This window comes from Varanus komodoensis, unplaced genomic scaffold, assembly GCF_004798865.1.
Source record: "Varanus komodoensis strain SLA01 unplaced genomic scaffold, ASM479886v1 scaffold46_3, whole genome shotgun sequence".
NCBI lineage: Eukaryota > Metazoa > Chordata > Lepidosauria > Squamata > Varanidae > Varanus > Varanus komodoensis.
In genome coordinates, this window is record NW_025336044.1 from 5,296,922 (window position 1) to 5,318,628 (window position 21,707).

The 21,707-nt window shown below is 48.4% G+C and overlaps 2 protein-coding genes across 3 annotated transcripts in view; both read left to right on the plus strand.

Annotated features, from left to right (window-relative positions):
* Positions 1 to 13,452, plus strand: part of ALDH1A3 (aldehyde dehydrogenase 1 family member A3) — a 32,747-nt gene extending 19,295 nt beyond the window's left edge. The window contains exons 8-13 of the mRNA XM_044445044.1: positions 2,416 to 2,518; positions 3,626 to 3,810; positions 4,757 to 4,921; positions 8,187 to 8,344; positions 10,432 to 10,506; positions 11,446 to 13,452. Coding sequence (XP_044300979.1) covers positions 2,416 to 2,518; positions 3,626 to 3,810; positions 4,757 to 4,921; positions 8,187 to 8,344; positions 10,432 to 10,506; positions 11,446 to 11,518 — 759 coding nt within the window. The 3' untranslated portion in view covers positions 11,519 to 13,452. The remainder of the gene's footprint in view (positions 1 to 2,415; positions 2,519 to 3,625; positions 3,811 to 4,756; positions 4,922 to 8,186; positions 8,345 to 10,431; positions 10,507 to 11,445) is intronic.
* A 2,113-nt stretch (positions 13,453 to 15,565) lies between these two features.
* LRRK1 (leucine rich repeat kinase 1) overlaps positions 15,566 to 21,707 on the plus strand; it is a 101,620-nt gene continuing 95,478 nt past the window's right edge. For both annotated transcript variants that reach the window (XM_044445016.1, XM_044445017.1), the window contains exon 1: positions 15,566 to 15,700. The gene's annotated coding sequence lies outside the window, so the exon portion shown is untranslated. The remainder of the gene's footprint in view (positions 15,701 to 21,707) is intronic.

Here is a 21,707-nt window from a genome sequence, read left to right on the forward strand (position 1 = left end):
TGTCCCAAGGGAGCTAAATACAAGGCTCCCATAAACATATTCTGTGATTATAGCCACTAGAATATTCTAGTGGTTCTAGGAACACCTAGCAAAGCTGGCCCTCCTGTTAGACGGAGCGAGACAGCTGCAGAACTTCAGACTCGGGCCAAATCCAGCAAAGGGTCCTGCTCTTCCCCCACTCCCACCCGTAATTTGGTGTCCTGGCTTTTGGCTGTTCTGCCCACCCACAAAAATGCTTCTCCCAAGGCTTCGGTCAGGGGTCTCTGATCTTTGGGTCACTGGACCCATCTAAGTTTTGTGAGTGTTGTGGCTAATTGCTAAATGGAAGGCAAACTAGCAAGAGGCAATGAACCAACCTGCAACACAGAGGAGAAGGGCTGAGACCCAGGATCCCACAGTACCTTCGAATCTGGACAAAGGTGGTGCTGTAAAGCACCCCTTTGCAGGGTTCCAGATTCCCAGTTTAAGGATTCTTTTGACAGATGGAAAGACGTGGGAGATAAAACTAGAAGCTGAGAGGGATGGGAGCCGGGCAAGGCATCAAGAGGGGTCTTCAGGCATTTTGGTGCCCAGGGACACCACGCGGGAGGTGCCTGGCCCAGTTCTTGACACCAAGAGCTTCACACCCATATATGTGTGGCGGGGGGGGGGGTATTTCCCCCTTTTTGGTGGTTGCCTTGGGCCCAACGCCACTGGCACGCAGCTCCCAAGAGCGTCTCCAAAAAAGATGTCAGCCCTCTGAACTTTTTGTATCTGATCCAGCATGCTTCCTTCACAAATGCCGGTTGCATGTGGATGACAGCAGTTATCCAGTGATGGCAGAGATGTGCAAACCAGCCCAAGATTTCCTTTGGCTGAATCTGTGCTTTGACTAGCACGCCGCTTCACAGACCCCCTCGCCTGTCACATGCTTGTGGTGCTCGTGGTTGAGAACTTAATCACCCTTGCCGGTGCAAGTGCGGCTGCCAGCACCATCTGTTGTGGCATTCTCTGCATGCTTGGTGTGACCTTGCATAATTAGGATAACGTGGTGCCAGCCCTGAAGTCATTCTCCGATGCCTTCACACAAGCGGGCTGCTGGAAATTTCACCGTGTAATAGCACCACCTGATGGCTGAGCATAGCAGTCTGCTCCTGGTTTTTATAAGAGTTATGGTGGAGCTTCAGAGCCTTCCATACCATGCAGTGAAGACACTTTTTAATCCAAGATATGCCAAGATTCTCAGTCCCCACTGTGTCTCAAGATTCCCATTTCCTCTGATCTTAGAAACAGAGTGAGTTAGAAGGGGTCTCCTGGGCCATCTAGTCTGACCCCGGCTCCAGCTGGCTCCGCTCACGATATGCCTGCCATGTCCTTGAACACCCTCACTGATGGGGCCTCAACCACCTCCCGTGGAAGCCCATTCCACACCCTAGGAGTCTTGTCAGGAAGTGCTTCCTGGCATCCAAACAGAACCTTGGTTCCCTGAGCTTTGCTCCATTGGAATGTATCCTGCCCTCCTCTGTGAGGCAAAACAGGGGAAAGCATCTTAGGACAATCTTCACAGCTCCCCCTGGAAAATGAATTTTCCTTTCAAAAACTGTCAGCTCATTTGTAATGCAAAGCACTTTGGTGTGGTAATTAAGTTCCATCCATGTTGCAAATACCTTGTGGGGCTGAAACCAGCCAGTACTGGCTTGTTGAAAGTGGATCAATATAGCCTGAATTTTTGGACTCTCTTTGAGGGTGTGGCTGTGGATATGGGATCATGCAGTTTCCCTGCATTCTGTAATAGGACATACTGTGTAATATATAGTATAATCCTTGTCCTTGCACGCACTTGAGAGATGCACATACGAGGCATTACATGCAAGGAAAAAGTAAAGGGTAAGGAGGAAGAAAATGGTTAGGTGTTTCTCATCATGTGCTCCATTTTGGGTGAAGAAAGAGATCTTCCCCCATCCATGTTACCTTTATCGTGTGCATGGGGCAAATGGGTGTTTACCACAGGCCTTGTTCACCTGAACATCTTACACTTAAAATGTAGTCACATTGCCAGCTTCAGGCTTGAGGGGAGGGGGTATATGTTTGGTCTAGTACCCATCTTAATTTCCCACAATCCCCTGCAATACTGACGCTTTGGCATTGTGGGAAATAAAATGGCAGATGGCACTACCAGAGCAAACCCTGTCGAGGCACTGAGGTCCCAGGGTGTCACCAGTCCTGTGAGCTTGGGACCCGTGGAAACTAATGAAGTGCAACTGTCCCCAGATTGAACGCTGGAGCTCCCTTCCTCCTCCTCCTCCTCCTGTTCATTAAGCAGGTAGCTCTGATCTTTGGGAACCAAATCTTCCTCTTCTTGGTTATAAAGGTGACCTGCATGTATTTCATTTGGAGGGGACCAAGCTGGTAATGGCCGTTTTCTTCCCGGCACAGGTTGGAAAGCTAATCAAAGAAGCCGCTTCAAAAAGTAACCTCAAGAGGGTGACGCTAGAGCTCGGTGGGAAGAACCCTTGCATTGTCTGTGCAGACGCCGATCGTGAGTGCTTTGCCTGTGATTTCAGTGACCGCTGCAACGGAGCTAGTCTTTAATAGACTGTGCAGAAATGAAGCTGTCTGGGGACGGAGGGCAGGAGATCAGGGAGGAAATCCAGTGGCTCAGTCCACATGTGCCTTGGACCGAGCCACTTGGGGGCAAAGTCCCATGAGTCAGTAGCAGGATGCATGCGTTTGCTTGCCTCAGGTCCAGGCTGAGACTTCGTAATCAGTGCACCCACAGGTTGAAGCCTGACAGCCATTGTGGTGCAGTGGTCAATGTGGACTGAGGACCCCGCAGATCCGGGTTCTAGTCTCCACTCAGCCAGGAAGATCAATGGTGACTTGGCTAGTCACTCACTCAGCTAACTGGCCTCCCAGGATGGTCATTGCAAGGATAAAATGGAGTGGAATAGGATGATACAAGCCATCCCAGGTTCCTTGCATAGAGGGGGAAAAGACAGGCTATAAATGCAATACAGTAATTTGTAATATTCACTTCCTGTAATGCGTTTTGATCAATGTATTACAAACTTGCTATTAAGTTCTGGATTGCAAGAAGCTGAGCATTAAAGTAGTTCTGATTTCCCTTCACCTGAATTTCCAGCAGTCCTACCAGTTATAAGTCTTTAAAAACTTCCTTGAAGTAGTTGTCTTGGTGTCTTCATTATGGTTCTGATGGGATTTTGCTGGTCTACTGTCCTGCTGGTTAGCTGTGAAGATGAATAAATGTCACACGGCACCAGGCAGGCCAGCCACGTGGAAACAGCCTAACAAAAAGTGGGTAGATACGCCATTTTGGGATGCAATTTTAAATTACAGAGCCAAAGATGGCCTCAGTTCTTGCTAATGCATAAAAACTTGCATATATGGAACAAGCTTTTGTATTAGAACTCTCATCCTAGCTAGCATGGAAGGATTTATTGTGCTTGAGTAAATAGAGCATTTACTCAGGGGTAAGTTCTCCCAATGCCCTGGAAGGGTTCCTCCAGTCATATAGTCAGGACTGAACTGGAAAGATCAATGGAATGGTTTGACTTGCATATGGCAATGCCTTGGGTTCCCATGGTAACGGCTTTCTCTCTTGCCTTCTGTTCTGGGCTCCTCCCAGTGGACTTAGCGGTAGACTGTGCCCACCAAGGGGTCTTCTTCAACCAGGGGCAGTGCTGCACAGCTGCCTCGCGGGTGTTTGTGGAGGAGCAAGTGTACCCAGAATTCGTCAGGCGCAGTGTGGAGTACGCCAAGAAGCGGCTTGTGGGGGACCCATTTGATGCCAGAACCGAACAAGGGCCACAGGTAAAACTTGGTTGTGCACCTGAGTAGTTCCCTCCTGTGCCTTTTGGCCCAGACAAACCAACAAGTTGGTTTACAAGCATTTAAATTCCCTGCTGGCATTGGAGATTTTGGACTTCTTCAAGTTATGAAAATCCCAGCTCACAACTAAAGGCAACTAAACTCACCACAATGGAGTGGAAACTAAAAAGATCCAAGATGTAATTGTGTACAATTGTGCAAAAAGCCACCAAAGGCTTTGTGGGGAAGAGAATTCTACAGTGTAGGTACAACAACCAAAAAGGCCTTGTTCATGGTGTAGATGGGGCAAATGCAAGCCTATAAACATTTAACTTGCCCAAAATGAACATGTTGGCTTAAAAAAGAAAAGAGCTAACATCCACATCGGTGTCATGCTTTTGCTTAGGCCAAATCAAAGGTCCCAAAATGCCATGCAAGCTTCCAGATTCTCCAAAACTCCATCAGGCAAGATGAGAAAGACTATCAGAATGTGGGAGGGGGAGTAAAAAGGTGGCCGATGTTCGAGCCGTCGGCAAAAGGGAAAGTGGGAGGAGGCTGCAGACTGAGATGACAGTCCAGCGGTACTGCGAGTGTTTCCGCTCATTCCTGAAACCATCCCGATGGCTGCTCGAAAGAAGGGTCCAAGAAAAGCTGGTTCCCCACCTTTGGCACTGTTCATTCAGAACTGCTCCCTCCTCAGGGAAAACGGGCAGGCTCCTTGTGAGAGGAAAACAGAGAGAGAAACCAGGATGCTTCCATTGACAAAGATGGAGATAATTTCGAAGGTTTACTAGACGTGCAATGGAACAGTAGCAGAGCTGGGACTGGCTGGCTTGGCTTTCACAGAATGCCCCCCCACCCCCAGGAATGAACCCGAAACAGCAATGCCAGACTTGATCAGACAGATGTGCCCATAAAACTGTTGCTGCTTTTTTTTACGTTGTGGCAGATTGACCAAAAGCAGTTTGACAAGATCCTGGAGCTGATCGAGAGCGGGAAGAAAGAGGGTGCCAAGCTGGAGTGCGGAGGCCTGGCAGCGGCTGGCCATGGCCTGTTCATAAAGCCCACGGTTTTTTCCGAGGTCACAGACAACATGCGAATTGCCAAAGAGGAGGTAGGGGATACTAACTGGAACGTGATGGGTGGCAATTCACAGGCGTGTTGATTTGAGGGTGGTATCCTAATGTTGATTTGTGCATGTGATTTGAAAGAAGAGGTACAGAAACAACATGGGACCTTCCATTGAACTGACTGCTCCAGCTGAAGGAGGATGCGAGTTGGACCAGAACGGAATTCCTAAGTTCCTCCATGGAACTTAAGAAAAGCGGTTACAGGAATCTACATGAAGCATTTAAATATAGTTTTTCCATGTAAGGAGTACTAGGGTTTGTGATTCTATAAATTGGCCCCATTTTCCAGAACTGCATTACTGAATCATGAAAATGAAAAACTGAGGAGGAGGACTGACATATTTCAAATTGCCCAGTGACTTCCATCCAGCCGGCCAACCCCATTAGAGAAACATAGTTTTATTTATTTTATTTATTTATTAAAACATTTTTATGCCGCCCCATTCGCCGAAGCCTCGGAGCGGCTTACAGTTTTGAGGGAAGGACGCTCACACCTTTCCTTGTTTAACCACCTGTGCCTTCACAAAGAGGCCCATCTGTCTAACTTGATGCCAGTAGATACTTCTCTCCTCTGATGGGGTCAGGTGTATGCCATTAATTTTGTTAATTATTTGTTTATTTAAAACATTTTTATCTTGTCTATATCCAAGACAGATCTCAAGATGGCTTACAAAGCAAAACTGTAACAGTACATTTGATAGCATAACTTGAATATATACAAATACACAGTAAAAACAATTGTTATATCCTAAAATCATTCAACCATTAACATGTTGGGTGAACTGGCACCAGAAGGAATAAGCCAGTGCCAGACGCACCTCTCTGAGAAGCAGGTTCCACAGCCAAAAAAGCAAAAGCCCTTCCCCAGGTAGCCACTCTGCCAACCTCTTTCAGAGCAGGTATATGTGGAAGGAGGGCTTTCTTCCGATATCCAGGCCCTAAGTCATTTAGGGCTTCAGATGTCAAAGTTAACACCTTAAATCAGGCCCAGACTTCAGCAAGGCTGATCGTTATGTGGTCTTATCAGCCAGTCCTAGTAAGCTCTATTCTGTAGCAACTGAGGTATCCTGACCATTTTCAAGGGTAGCCCCATGTGGAGTGCATAATAATAGACCAATTAGGAGCATGGATTACTGTCACTAGGCTTTGCCTGTCCAGGTACGAACGCAGTTGATGGACCTGCCGAAGCTGGTGGAAAGTGCTCCTTGCCACAGCAGCCACCTGGGCCTCCAGAGATAACTCTGGGTCTATGAGCACTCCCAAACTGTGCACCCTGACCCTTAGGGGGAGCGCAACCCCATCCAGAACAGGGCAAATATCACTCACCAAGACAGATGACCGGCCTACCAATAGTACCGCCATCTTACCCGGATTAAGCCTCAATTTATTGACCCTCATTCAGACTATCACACAATGCAAGCTTTAATTGTTAGATCACAAGCAGAGAACAAGTGACCCTCCTGACATTGGTGGACTACAGTTCCAACCATCCCTGTCTGGCTTGAACTGATGGAAGCCGGAATCCAATAACAGCAGGAGGGCCACCTGTTCCTGGCACTGTGGTAAATTAATCTGTGATGAGCCATGTCTCCATTGACTCAAGGCTATTTTGATGAAGAATTGAAATTAAAAGGGATTTGCAGAGATGAAACTATTCACCTACAGAAATAAGGAAAATACATGATTTGATTTGGCGAGTTTTCCATGGTATTATAGACTGTGATGTGGATTTCTGATGGCTTGCCTCGAACTTGATTTATAAAGGCCCTAAATGTTGCTCAGTGCTCTCAGATGAAGTTTTTATGTTGTGCTTTGCCCTATTCATGGAGTTTTATGGGTGATGAAGATGACACGGTTACCCTGCATAACTCTCCCATTCCATTGCTGTTTACATCATTTATCTTTCTGTATAAAATTGGTTAAGAAAGAAAAATCATTCTTACCACTAGCACTGGGATTCCTCTGTTTGGAGACCCTAAAAACGAGGCAGGTTTATGGTTTGAAGGTACTGCAGAAAAGGGAAAATACAGGGAGGGAAGAAATAGATGAACAAACTGGGCACCAGTTTAAAGTTCCATCATTTTAATAGCAAACTAGGTTAAGGCATGCTAGCATGACGGCATCTAAAACAGCATCGCACACCAGCCTTCAGCTCAGTGTATCCCCATGTAACAGAGCAAGGTGAGCACCTCCTCTTTTTAAACTTGCATATATCATGTTAGGAGACCATTATAAAGAGCATGAGTAGTAAGGAAAACCAAACCAGCCACAAGGAAGTGCTGTACTGGTTATCTGACCAGAACAGATAAATCACAAATTAATTATATTTGCCTTGAAAAATGTATCCAAAAGTAACTGGATCAGGCTTAATCAGGTCTTGCACTTGGGGCATAGGAATAGGTGTCATAAGTACAGGTTAGGTGACAAGTGGCTGGAGAGCAGCACTTGTGAAAGGGACCTCGGGGTGCTGGTTGACTGCAGGCTAAACAGGAGTCAGCAGTGTGATGCGGTGGTCAAGAGGGTGAACGCCACCCTTGGTTGCATAGCCAGAAGTGTGGCTTCTAGATCAAGAGAGGTATTACTACCACTCTATACGACTCTGGTGCACCCGCAACTGGAGTATTGTGCTCAGTTTTGGGCCCCTCATTACAGAAGGGATATAGCCAGGTTGGAGTCAGTGCAGCGTAGGGCCACAAGGCTGGTGGCCGGTTTGCAGGGGATGCCGTATGAGGCGAGACTGAGGGAACTGGGTCTCTTCAGCCTGGAGAAGAGGAGACTCAGAGGGGATCTGTTGGCAACATACAGGTATGTGAGGAGATGTCACATGGAGATGGGTAGAGACCTGTTCTCCCCTGCAGAGGAAGGCAGGATGCGCTCCAACGGAGCAAAGCTCAGGGAGCCAAGGTTTCGTTTGGATGCCAGGAAGCACTTCCTGACAGTCAGAACCCCAAGGGTGTGGAATGGGCTTCCACGAGAGGTTGTTGAGGCCTTATCGGTGCGGGTGTTCAAGGAGAGGCTGGACATCCACATGGTGGGCATGTCGTGAGCGGAGCCGGCTGGTGCCGGAGGTCAGACTAGATGGCCTAGGAGGCCCCTTCTGACTCGCTCTGTTTTCTATGTTTTTATGTTTATGCTCTCTCTACTGTCTTTTGTCATACGGAACTTAACAGAATGATGGCTGTTTCCATATGGAATTGTGTGATGGCTGATTGCTAATACCATAAACTTTCTACCTTCCTTCCTTCAAAGATTTTTGGACCTGTTCAACCCATAATGAAGTTTAAAAGCATAGAAGAAGTTATACAAAGAGCCAACAATACAGAATATGGACTCACAGCGGCGGTGTTCACAAAGAACTTGGACAGGGCCCTGACGTTAGCATCAGCACTGCAGTCAGGGACTGTGTGGTAAGGTGTCTTTCTCTGATCCAGATTAAAGCTGTCTATGTCTGTAAACTTGAGCCAATCTTATACCTACAGGAGTGTGGATGAAAAGGAAGAATTCTACTGGAAGCCACTACCTCAAATTTCATCCCAACTTTTGGTTGCACACCTGGAATTCCTCATGGTGCTGCTTCTCAGAGAACAGAGAGGAGATGCTCAGCAAACCTTCAGAGGGGACAGAGCAGGGAGGGGCAGCCAAGCAAGAGTGAGCAGTTTATGAGAATGACAGTTCTACACTATTCTGGGCTGGCATCTGCAGCATTGTGTCCCGTTCTAGGTGCTACATTTTCAGATGGACATTGACAAACTGTCCAGATAAGTGTGACTAGGACTTTTTTTGTCATAGAATGCACTGGAACAGCGTTCCGGCACCTTTTTTTGATGGATTTTTCCAAGTGATTGTGAATCACCCTGTCGGGTGTAGTAGGTCAGTTGCAAAAATAATTAAAATAGTGCCTGCGGGCTGCTTGTGTGTCTGTGCCAATTGTGAGGGCGCTGCTTGGCTTGGGATTGGCCGTGTGATCGCACGCTGAGTGCTTACTGCCGGCGGCAACCATTATGTTTATGTGTGTGTAGAGTGACTGGCTATATGCAAAAGGTAAATAAGTTCTTTATTTCACAAAAAGTTGGTGAATTGAAAATCTTTTTTAGTGTAAAAGTGTGACCCCAAGATGTGAGTTCCGGCACCTTTTTTTTTTTTTTTTTTTACAAAAAAAGCACTGAGTGTGACGAGGATAGTTTTAACCAGACATTTCACTGGAGGCCGAGGCCAAGGCTGTCCACTCCATTGCAGTCCTGATTACTGATTACTATGTGTGGATGTGAAAGCTGGACAAGAAAGAAAGCTGGAGGGGAGAACGTTGATGTGCTTGAAACATGGTGCTGGAGGAGAGCTTTGTGAATCCCGCAGATTGACAGAAGAATGAACAAGTGCGTCCTCAATCAAGTTAGGACACAGCGTTTCCTGGAAGCAAAAATGATAAAGCTGAGGCTATCCTGCTCTGAGCACATCATGAGAAGGCAAGACTCATTGCAGAAGACAGGCATAGTAGGCAGAGGTGAAAGCAGAAGAGGAGGAGGAAAATCGACCATGAAGCGGGTCAATTCCATAAGGGAAACCACAGCTTTGAGTGCCCAAGAGCTGGACAAGGACAGGAGATCCTGGAGGGCTGCCCTAAGGGAACAATGACTTGATGGTATTTAACAACATCTGGGTGGTATCCAGTAGTTCCTGTCCATGAGCCGAGTAGCTCCTGCTTGTGCGAGAGCTGTAGATCTGGGAGAAGGCTGCGTGGTCAGATGGGGAGGAGAAGCATGCTCTGCCAATTCCCTTTCTCCCCCAAATACCACTCATTTTCCCATTATTCTGGGGGGTCTCCCAACCCTCTGGAGCAGACGGGGTTTCAGGGGACTGATGGGGAAATTGGCAAAAACCACCTTCCGACTCTTCCTCTAGAAGTGGCCAGTATAACAAAACCCCTTCCAGCAACAGAGCGCAGTTGGATTGAACATGCTGTATTTTATTTGCTATATCTGATTTTACTTTTATATACACCTTTTTATTGTAAAACAAACACATAAAGTAAAGCATCAGTGAACCTGAAGACTAAAATAAATGGTGCCCATGCTGAAATGTGAGAATTAATTATAGGAATTCTCCTTATTAGAATAGAGAAGTAAAAAAATGTGGCAGAGCAAACTCATGGAACCAGGGAATAGGTTAATATCATTAATAAGTCTCAAAGGGGTGCATTCCCTCCATTCTTCTCATTGCTTTATGGTTGTAATATATATTCTCTGACATCATGCAATAGGAGAACAAAATTAGCCTATACTCTAGGGTTCTTCCCTCACTAACCTAATTTCAACTTCTAAAATCGAAATGGATTAGGAACTATTATACATTCTAATCTCAGCCCAACCTACCTCACAGGGTTGTTCTGGGGATAAGATGGAAGAGGAGAATGATGTAAGCTGACTTGAGCCCTTTGTAGGAAAAAGGCAGGATATAAATCGAAAAAATAAAAAAAATAATCTTTTTCGTTCCACAGGATCAACTGCTATAATTCCCTCTTTGCACAAGCTCCCTTTGGTGGCTTTAAAATGTCAGGAAATGGCAGAGAACTGTAAGTTCATTTTGTTTTTCTAAAAGGGGAAACTTCTTTACACCTTAGCAAGAAACAAAGTCAGTTTACCATTTATAATGACTTCTTTCAAATGGATTGGGGAACCTGCGATGCCCGTTCCTTTTCCCATGTGTCCTCACCATAGGCTTTTGAGCATCGGGCTCTCTTCCAATTGTTCGAACTGATCAAGAGCAGAGGCTTTTGTGTGGTGGTGCCCTTTCTTAGTCAGGCATTTCGTATCTCATGATCTTACCAGGTGCTTTCAGATACATGGCACCATCTTTTCATCTATACATGCTTTCAGGCTGTAGTGCTGTGGATTCCAGGGGCCATAGGATATTTTGAATCTCCCTCTTCCTCCAACGTCAGTGAGAGAAATCTGTCTTCTGAGAGGAAAATCCAGCCTCACAAGCTACCTCCATGAGGCTGTGCAGAAGTCTCTATCCAATGGCCCTCCATCCAATGGTCTTCCAAAGAGGGAACTTAAAAATTGTGTATTAGAGCACAACACAAGGGAGAATTCTGGCTTTGTCGTAAGAGCTGGTTCTACAGGATCCAAAGAGAGCCTGTGGCCCCTGGAAAAGCAAAATATGCCAGCCCTCCAGTCAGCTTAGTTTGTTTGGGAAATGGTGGTGGCATGGAAGCCCCAGTTCCAAGAAAAAAGCCTCCATGCCTACCCAGCTGGCATGAAGAAGCCCCGCTTGGTAAACAGGGGTTCTTTGCCCCAGTTCCTCTGCCACAACTTGGCACTCTGCAATGCATGTCCCATCCATCTTTCATGATTCTGGAAAAAGGCCATAATCTTTTTGTTTGTTGTTAAATCACAACTGCTTTTGACAAGTGGTGGCAAAAGAATGGGGATGGGTCAAATAACGCCCTGGGGCTCGGGTGTCTTCAGTTGCTCATATCCTAAACTCAGCCAATCTTTTCTTCTTACAGGGGTGAATATGCCTTGAGCGAATACACAGAAGTGAAAACAGTCACCATTAAACTCTCACAGAAGACTCACTGAGTGGGATATGCCAAGAGACCGAAAACTCTGACGCTCTGAATGTTGATGTTATGGGGGGGTGGGCTGCAAAAATAGAACAGATCTTTTATTGAAAGAAGCTGATTTTTAAAAATAACTTCTTGTTCTGAGGCCTTGCTGAAAGACTTCATTCCAACCCAAAGCTAACTGAATGGCTTTCCAAAATGGGCTTGCCAGTGCCAGTGATGCTGGTGTAGACTGCAAGACAAAGGCTGAAAGGTATGAAGATGCACATGTCAAGCTGCCGTGCTCCCCTGGGATGCGGGAGGGACAACAAAGGCCTTGCCATTTGTGGACAATGGAATTTGTCCCAGTTCTGGAGGTTATGCCTTCTGACAATGAAAGCAGCCCCGCTGCAGTCGCAAAAAATGCTGGTAGCGTGAACCGCCGAGTGTGCCATGTCTCACTGCTATATGAAGTTGCTAATCCAAATCAAGCCAAGCTGGGTTCCACTGGATGGTTTGGACTTCAGTGCCCATCAGTCCCCACAAGCATGGCCCATGGTCGAGGAATTCTGGGTGTTAAGAGTCCAAAGTAACCAGAGGGGCACCAGGTTAAGGACAGCACCAGGTTTTAGTCTGTGTTGGTGATACAGGGGCACACGAGACAACCTTGGCTGTGCATTGTTCCCACATCCCAACTTCCTATTTAAACTACGCTGTCACCAGGTAGCAAAGCCTGAATCCCAGATTCGTGCTGCTACTGGCCACAGGTGAGGCAATGAAATTTTGGAATGTGGGACACCAGAGAAGGGTTGTTTTAAAAAAAGACATTCCCTTTACTTCAGACATCTTGACTGGGAGAGTGTTGCAAGATATCCTTTCTGTTGATCTTGGAAGAAAACACCAGTTCAGGTTTTGCTACCCCTGCAGGGTTGGGCTTTTTTATACTGTGGGACTTTTCATGGACCATTTAGCTGAAAACTGTCTAGGAAGAGACATCCAGGCTTCTGTGCAAGGACAGGAAGGGCTAGATGTCGTTTTGGTAGCTGTCTATCCCTTTAGTCATAGACCTGTGGTCCAAAGCTGTATAATGCATGCACGGCTGGAGGCCTTAACGATATAGAGGGTTTTTGCTGCAGATCAGTCTCCCCTACTTGGAGAACGGCTTTTTGCTGCCTGCCCACTGCCACATCATATTAAAAATGAAATTTATATATTTTCTAACTTTTCAACAGAGAGTCTCTGCTTCTGGGTTTTCAGATAGATACCTTATTGTTACATAGTTGCGATATTTTTTTAATGTGAACCGGGCCATTGCTTTTAATGGCACAAGTAACACTTCACTTGTTCTATAATTGGCTATTACATGCGAACCAGGTCAAATCCAGGAGGCACGGTCCACTAGTAGATGATCTTGTGCATTTCCTGTCCATAGCATTTGTTCACTTCTGCACTGGCATACAAGGGAGACTTTGCCTGTAGATCCTGCCCAACATACAGCAAGAACAAGGCTGCACCCATAATTGCCTGTCTTGGGTGTTTAATTGGCACAATCTATAATGCCATCTGGAACATTCAGTCTCTTTTTAATGGGTAACCTTTTAAAATGATTCCATAAATTTCATTTTGTGACCTCAAAGTTTTCTGATGTCTTGTAAACTACTTACTGTAACAGGGTTTTTTAAAAAATGTGTACACTGAATTTTTCTACATTGGATAATAAAATACCATTAGGCACTAATTGTAAAGTACAAATCTGTAGAGCCTTTATATTCTTTCATTGCATGTTAGTGCTTTTTGTATGAAATATTACTTTTAAATGTTTAAATATATAAATATATATTTATAAATTTAGAATGCAATTAATCTAATGTATTTTTATTGCTGATTGTACATGGAAATGTTATGCCTGTTTTAAAGGGTATATCTTGTAATATTAGTTCTACAGTTAATAAAATGTTATAATTTTTGTGATATGGCTCAATGTGTGGGTAATAGCTTTCACACACTACAATGGAGCTGAGCCAAAGTCTCACTCTGGTTTTAGGCAAGGATTGTTGATGATGTCCAAATTCTAGTCCAAGCTGACCTGCCTGCTGATCAGAACCTCGCGATGCACCCAGGTGGGGGACGTCTGCATGGCACCACTGCAACTAGTGAACAAAATTAGTTTCCTGCCTGGGGTCGCTCATGAGGCCAGCTCTCTTGGCAAATGTCAGGTACAAAATTCATACATCAGACTGAAAATGTTTAACAAAGTTAAAGGTGTACCGACATGAGCATAAAATACATCAATGGAAGATAAGCTGTGCATCTTTACTGGGGCAGCTACATCTGTGGCGGCTCAAGGCAGCAAGGTCCGATATGAGTGCTGGTGTGGCTGCTGCGAAACTGGCATGCTTGGGGGGCACCACAGTTTGCAAGGGTGAAGGTGCAGGCACTGGTAGCTTGTGGAAGAATGCAGAAGTTCCCACATTAGATCCATGGCATCTGGAGGGGATCCCTGAAACCCAGAAGAGCAGTTGTGAGACTGCTGACATGAAAATAAATTTCAGCAGGAACAGGATGTCCTTATGCAACTGCCTGCCTTTCTGGACTCTCCCTGGGCACGTGCCCATGGCAACTCTCATGATGAACCGCACCTGCCATTCAGAAGGGACTGTCGGGGCTCTACCAAGGCAGGGGCTGGAGGCAGGTGGTCGGCCGGACAGGAAGCCTGCCAGGAGACACGAAGACGCTGCACCAGTGCCGTCAGCCACGGTGCCTGTGGGGTCCCCACTCTGGAGCCCTGAACTTTAAAAAAAACTTTAAAAGCACACGTGGAGCTGAACCTGTCCAGAGCAATGAACACATCTGAAATGCAGCAACGTTCTAGCCGGTATGCATAGGCTTTAACAATAAGGGACCAAAGAGCCCAAGAAGGATCCCTCGGAAGGTGGCTACAGATCCGGACATAAATTGAACAGCCGGATTCTTGTATGCCACTTGCTCACATATGGAGAATAGTATAAAATTCTCAATGCACTGTTCATCCCTCCAAGGCTCCAATCAGAGGCGGTGTTAGGGGTTCCCACCAGGGCTGGAGCCCCCAAGTGCTGTGAGGCAGCTGCCTCGGCACTCAATGGACGCTTGCTGAAACGGAGGAGCAGGGCTCTGGCGTGGCCTTTTGCCCACACATGCTGCACCCCCAGCCGCCCCTCCCCTGACTCTTTCTGCCTGAGCTTTTCCCTGACGCCAAATGCCCTCCTCTCCCTGTCCACGCCTCTCTCTTTACAAGCAGAAGCAGGACCTTCAAAGACACGGGCACAGAGACTTTGCACGTGGCAGGCACACCACGAGCGGAGCCGCTGGCTGGAGTCGGGGGTCAGACTAGATGGCCCGGAAGCCCCTCTGACCCGCTCTGTTTCCATGTTTCCAGCAAAGTCTTTTCTGGTTCTGCAAGCGCCGGCCAGTTGTAATACCGATCCGTCGCTCTTCCGCCACACACACAAAGCAGCAGCCAGTGGGCGCTGCAAAAACGAGCGTTGTAAAGCAGCGGCACCCGTCCTGCACTACCGGCAGTGGCAATTAGGCAGCACCAGCCGGGCGGTCCTCTGTTAAAGAGGCTTTGCGGTGTCCAGCAGCCACGAAACGAGCGGTTGGCTGAACTGGAAGCTGCCCCAGCTCGGCAGACTGGACTGCACGGCAGATGCCGAAGCGGCGACCGGCTGAGCTGACCTTTCGGGGGTGCACAGCAGTTTCTCACATTCCCAAATGTGGCCACAGGCGCAAACAGGCTGGGCACGCCAGAGCTGCCCCCCAGAGCTGCCCCCGATCCCGGAAGCTGCCGGCCCTCCAGCCTGGCGGGGCAGCGATGCCCCGCGCCGCGCTCCGGGAGCCTGCAAGCGGCGCTCACGCCCCCCGGACGGGACCGGCCCAGAAGCGAGCTGCGCGGCCACCCGCAAGTCGTCCAGAGGCGGCCCCGCGCCGGCTCTGCCCCGCGGGCGCTGCCCCGCGCCAGGCCGCCGCTCGCCCGCCCGCCCGCGGCCCGCCTCGCCGCCTCGAGCCCCACCCACACGGCCGCGTCGCTCGAGGAAGTCGCGGCGGCGCTGCGCGGTCCTCCCCGCCCGCCGCTGCCTGTGGCGGAGACCCGTCCGCGGCAGGAGAAGCGTCCCGCCGGAGGAGGAGGAGGAGGAAGCGGCGGCCCCGGGCGGGGAAGACGCCGCGGCAACTGCTGACGAAGGTAGGTGGCGGCTGCAGCCCTCGGTCCCTCTCCCAGGTGCGGCGGCGTTGCTGCGGCCGCAGGCTTCGCGGAAGCTCTCCCCGCCCCCGCACTCCGAGGCGCTCCTTCGCGCCGACTTTACCCCAGCAAATGCCCCGAGCGCCAACCCGCAGGGCAGGGAAGACTCTTCGGGCAGCTTAAAACGGGCGGAGGGCCAGCGCGGCCCCGGGCACTTCTACTCAGAAGCGAGTTCAGCTGTTGGAGTGGCACCGACTCTTCTTGAGTTGGTGCGTTAAACTGGAGCGCGCCGCAGCCGCTTGTGGTTTAGGACTCCGGGGGGAATATTTTGTTCGGAGGAGCTCGTCCTTTCTGCCTTCTAAAAACAATCGTGCAGGGATTTCCCAGCCTGAGATGGGAGGAGCCTTTGCTGTGTCGTTCTTGCTGAAAGGCAGGAAAAGAAAGGGGAAAACATGGCTCAAAAGGAAGGCGAGCGCACTGGGAAGGCAGTGCTGAGACGCGCAGAAAATGGGACGTGCCTGTTCGAGTCCCCTTCATAAATCCTCTTCCAAGGAGAGTCACGTGTGCACTAACTGCCCCCCTCGCACCCCGCTCACTTGCCCCGCAGCCCTCGGCATGCCTACTCGAAGGGAAGCTGCACTGCGCTCAGTGGGTTTTACGCCCAGGAAAGCGTGCGCAGGATCTCCCCTTCTCCACCCCTCCTACTCCCTTTCGGCTTTTCCATCCGCAGCCTTTGAGGATTTAGGGTGTGACCCCCCTCTCCTCGCCTGTGTTATGATCATGACGCACCCTCCCGTGCCTTTCACAACCCTTGACAAGGAGACGAAGCAGCGCAAACTGTTCCCCGTCAACTTTTCTTCCTGCTACGAAAAGTTTTGCGGCTTAATTTCCAGATGGGCCCATGAAGCTGCTGTTAGTGCAGGGCTGGTTAAACTCCTGGAGACCGAGGAGGGACACCCCGCTGCTGCCAAGGTTGTAGTTAAAGGAGCTGGCCTAGGAAAGATGGAAAGGAGTGCAACTTTCCAGAAATGATTTAGGAGTTCTCCGGAGAGAGTAGATTTTGGATGCTGTTTGTAACCCGGGAAAGGTGTGATGTGTAAGAAACTTCGAGTTAGATACAGACCCATGAAAATCAGTAAGATTTGTTAGTCATTATTAAGGACATGATTCTGTACCCCTTTAGACAGCAAAAAACCTGTGATCTTTGGCATTGCCATTGGAAGACGCAAAGAATTGTTCGCTCAGTCAGCATCTAACTTTGTTGAAGAGGGAGAACTCTGAAAATTTCCTTTGCAAACTCCCTTTCATGCAAGGAACTTCACAGCTGAGAATCTTCCCCTCCTGCTTTTGCAGTGACACCTGCAATTCCAAAGTCATGCTATGTATATGAAAAGCATTGTATATCATTCGGGCACCCCTGCTGGCTTCTCCCTAAGGGAGTAGCAGTTCTCTGGGTGCCTCCAGGTGCAAGGCTCTCCGTCAGAATGGGCTGCTCAACTATTCTGGCTTTCCCTCTTTTGCTGATGTTTTCGGATATGAAAAAGATGGAAGAAGAGATGGAAAACAGGGCAGAGTTTAAAACTGAAGATGGTGTTCTCTGGCCCCCTCCTAAATATGTGCATGGATTCGGGTGATTGTAGGAGCCCAGAAGAATCTAGCCGCCTTCTCCAATCTAATGCCCTTTAGATGCGCTGGGTTGCAACTCCCTGAATGTCCTGCCAGGTTGGCTGTGATCTGGGGCTAATGGGAATCACAGTTCAAGACACCTGGAGGGATTTTACAACACAAACCAAGCTTTGTCTTGGGCAGCCCAGTCTTCTGCAGCTTTACTGAAAAGTAGTCCCACTGGTCCCACATGCATGTGTGTTGCTTGCCTTGTATGCGTGTGCTCAAAACTGCATCCAAGCATGTGTGATATTAAGAAGTAACCAGTTCCAGTAACCCAATATTAAGAAGTTACCAGTAAGAAATAACTTCATTGAAGTAAATCTGTTCAGTAAGAGCATGCAATAGTAAAATAAAAAACAGAAGAGGAACATTTAGTATCACAATTAAATCCTTCCGAAGAAATTATCACTTGCCCTTTGTTTCTGGGCCTGGGTTCAGCACAGAGATACCTCCTGCTTCCATGCCACATTTCAAGCATCACCCTTAACAGCTGCTTCTCCTTTTATGCAGAGAAGGCTGGATTTGCTTTTGAAGAGGTGGGTTCAAAGCAGTGATTCTCCCTCCCAGCCTGCACAGTATATAGTCCAAGAAGTGCTCTTTTTGCATGCTTAAACCCATGTTCTCTCTGTGCTGCATTTGCTTTGCTTCTTCCCTGATTCTCTCAGCAAGCAGGCCTCACCTTCTCTGCAGGAACTTTCTCAAAACAGATATTGAGAAAGTGCAAGTCTTTCCCTCTCTTTTCCACCCTTTTCCTCTGCAGAGTGTGATGTTAATGGGCATCTTTCAAATAGATCCAGTAAATAAATAAATAGTGTAGTTCCATAATAAATTTGTTGGCTCAGGACCCCGTGATAACTAACCATGGAAGTCCAAGTGTGTTGTAAAGGAGTTCGGGGCATTGGCCGGGTTTGCTTATTGGGCCTTATAGTGTATGTTATGAGCATGCTCGGGACATATCCAGCACTCCTTTGCAGGTTTGGATAATGGGAATATCAGTAGCGACAGATAAATAGTCGCCAAGGGGCACATGGACATATGAGAAGCCCTGCTGGATGGGACCGAGGTCCATGGAGTGTGGCCAACCGGCTGCCCACGGGATCCCTCAAGCAGGATGTGAGCGCAGCAGTTCGCTCCCACTCAAGGGCCCCAGAGACTCTCACATGGGCACATACAGATAGATGAGATGGAAATGCTCTTCTTGTGAAGGAGGGCCCAGCGAATTTCCAGAGAATTCCAGCCTGAATTGGCCAGAAAGTGTTTGCTTGGAACAGCTGTAAGATAAAGGTGCCCAGCATTTCATGTCATTTCATTGCAACATGATTTTTCTTTGCCTAGTCTAAGCATTTCTTCTGAAATGCTTCCTCTTGAGAGCAGACATAGCCAGTGAACATCAAGTGATGTGGGGCCACTGAGCAATGAGAGAGAGAGAGAGCGAGCGAGCGAGCATGCAGCATGCTTGGAGGGATCCCAGCATTTCCAAAGGTACAACAGATCTTTCAAAGCAAGACAAAGGGGGCAGGAAGGAAATCCCGGACCGCTCAAGTGGGACTGAAATGTCCTCATGTTGGTGGAAGCAGGGAAGGGGCCCTTGCTGACTGGCACGTGCCCAGGACAGAAACATTTCAGTTAATGTAATTATAAACACGTGGCGTTACATCCTTCCCTTTTTCCACTGGCGAGGAGCCCCAGGCAGCCTACATAGCCCTATTTTATCCTCAGAACAACAACCTTGTGAGGTGGGTTGGGCTGAGAATGAGTGCCTGGCCCAAAGTCAGCCTGTGAGCTTCGTGGCCGAGTGAGGACTGGAGCCTGGCTCTCCCCGGTCCCCAGCACATCACTCCAGCCCCCCAGCGTGGAGCTCCTTTCTGCTCTGCAGGCTACAGGAAAAGGCCTGGGCTTTCTGAAACTGGCTAGGGCTGCCCAGAAGGCACTTGGATGCTGCCTTATCTCCCAGATCTTGGAGACAACAGTTCAGCTCTTAATGCATCCTAGGAGGAGTGGGGGTTATTTGTGTACGTGTCCTTTTCCCCACCCTATAGCTCAGTTATAAACTCTTCTGCACATGAGGAGTGGAGAGTACAATTGTGCGTGACTACAGAGAAGACCGAAAGTTGCTTGCACGCCATGCCAGCCTCCCTCTAGCCCTCAGTGCACCATCTCTGAGTCACAAAGCAGCACTGACTCTGGGAGTGTTCAGTCGCTCAGGATGGGCTGTGCGTGTCAGATCAAGAACAGGGGCAGGGGTGTAATGGGTAGCTTCTGCCATAGAGAAGAGCCGCTTCATCAAACTCCTGATTAAACTGTTGCTAAGACACTAAGCCAGGCCTTCGTGTCATGATGCTTTCCAGGTGTGTGGAACTCTGATTCCCAGCATCCACCAGCAGTGCTGACTGGTGTGCTGAGCACAGCAAACCCATTTGGAGGGTGCCCAGTTGTGGAAATCTGGTCTTAACTGACACAATTGCATTTTTGTAGATGTTGCTTATTTTTGGATCTTTGGATCTTTTTCCTGTGGTTCAACCCCATGACTTCTTCAACTCTAGAACTGATTTCAGCTGATGGGGTGAATTCCATTTTGGAGGAGATTCATGGGTTCTATTTCAGCGGTGGGTGGGGTAAAAGGAAAAGGGGAGAGCCAGAAACTCCAGCATATTTTAGCTGAATGTGCTTACTGCCAGTAACTAAATCTTAGTGGAAACATTACAGCCATTTAAAATGGTGCAGTGGGAAGGAATTACATAAAAGCTGGGTAACCAGCAAATGATAAATGGTTGCAGGAAAGGTGATAGGCCCAGGGGAAAGTGGTATGGCCATATGGGAAACCCCAAAGATATAAATGCAGCACTTTGATTACTCAAAAGTGCTTATATAAATGTTAGCTATTCTCCTGAAAACGTTTAAAGCTCAGGCTGATGTAGCAAGTTAAAATGGGAGAGAAAGAGCCCCTGGATAACTAGGGGATCTTGCGCCATGTTTGATTTAAGAGAAAGTAACTTGTCGTGGAATTTGGGGAAGCATTTTTTTCCTGCTGTGCTGCTTTAAAAGCAGTTTAACTAGCGCTGCAATCCCACGCATGCACAGACAGAAAAAGCCCTCCAACACCTCACGTTCTGTCTGCAGTTGGCATCAGAATCTGGCAGATCTGTTTCCCGGGAAAATCTCTCGAGAGCAGGGCTGCATAATGTCACCAGACTTTGCAGGCATGTAGATGTTGGTGCAGTGGCCCAAGATTGGCTGCAGCGCCCGTAAGCAGTGCCTATAACCAAGAGTGCAATCCTATGCATGTTTAGGATTTTTTCCTAAAGTTTATAGGACTTCCTTTCTGTCTAAACCTGTGTAGGATTGTGCCCCAAATATTTTGCAACTTCTTTAGCTTAATTCACTTCAAGCACCCCAAAAATCCACTTTCTGCTCATTTGGGGTGCTGGAGAACTGGCATTGCACAGCCAGCCATTTTCAAACCAGTAAGAAATGGCGGGATTCACTACCAAACAAGAGGAGACGTGGCTTCTCTGTCCGGCTGGATCACACCTGCCAGAAAATGCAGAAAGAAAGGATTAGTGACAGCCTCAAATAAGCAAGCCAACTTTTGTCAGTTTCTATGGTTTGCCATCTTCTTTATTCATGTAATGTATTTAAAAAACCCCTTGCTGTTCAGCCAAAGAGAACCAGAAGTTCCCTATACACATTTAGTAGAAATAGACAGTCCCTGTCTACAGGATTACAGTCCACGAAGACACGGCTCACAAGGAACAAGTGATATGGAGGGAAGAGAGGAAATAAGCAGTCCTTCAAGGGACCGGGGAAGTGGCCCGTCAGAGTCTACCGGCCTGCCAAATTTTTACTAGACTGCAGGCTGTTAAGGAAAATGGGAAGCTGCAGTTCTGTGTTGGGCATGGAGGAAGCGTCCCCCTTCTCCAGCAGCTCACTTGGTTTCCGTGCAGGGTGCAGAGGAAAGACGGTCCCCCTTCCCTCGGCCAGCTCTCCCTCCTTTGTGCCTGCCTGCCTGCCTGCCTGCCTGCAGCCCTTGGCCACGCGTGTCAGGGAAGGCGAGGCGAGCTGCACCCTTGGTGGCAGGAAGGCGTTGGGCTGTGGCTGTGGAAGGGGCAGGAGCTGCACTGCCCTCGTCCCCCACCCGCGTTTCCCTCGCCCTCCCTCCGTGCCTCCGCACAAACGGCAGTGCGCGGCTGTGGCTCGAGGCTGCCCTTTGGCCAGCCCGCCTGAGGCCCTTCGCTTCCCCTCTCTGCCATCTGCGCGCAGCTGCTTCCTGCCGTGCTTTCTGCAGGGCTGCGGTTGCTGCGGAAAGAGCCAGGCCAAGGGCTGCTGTGGGCCTTGGCGTGGC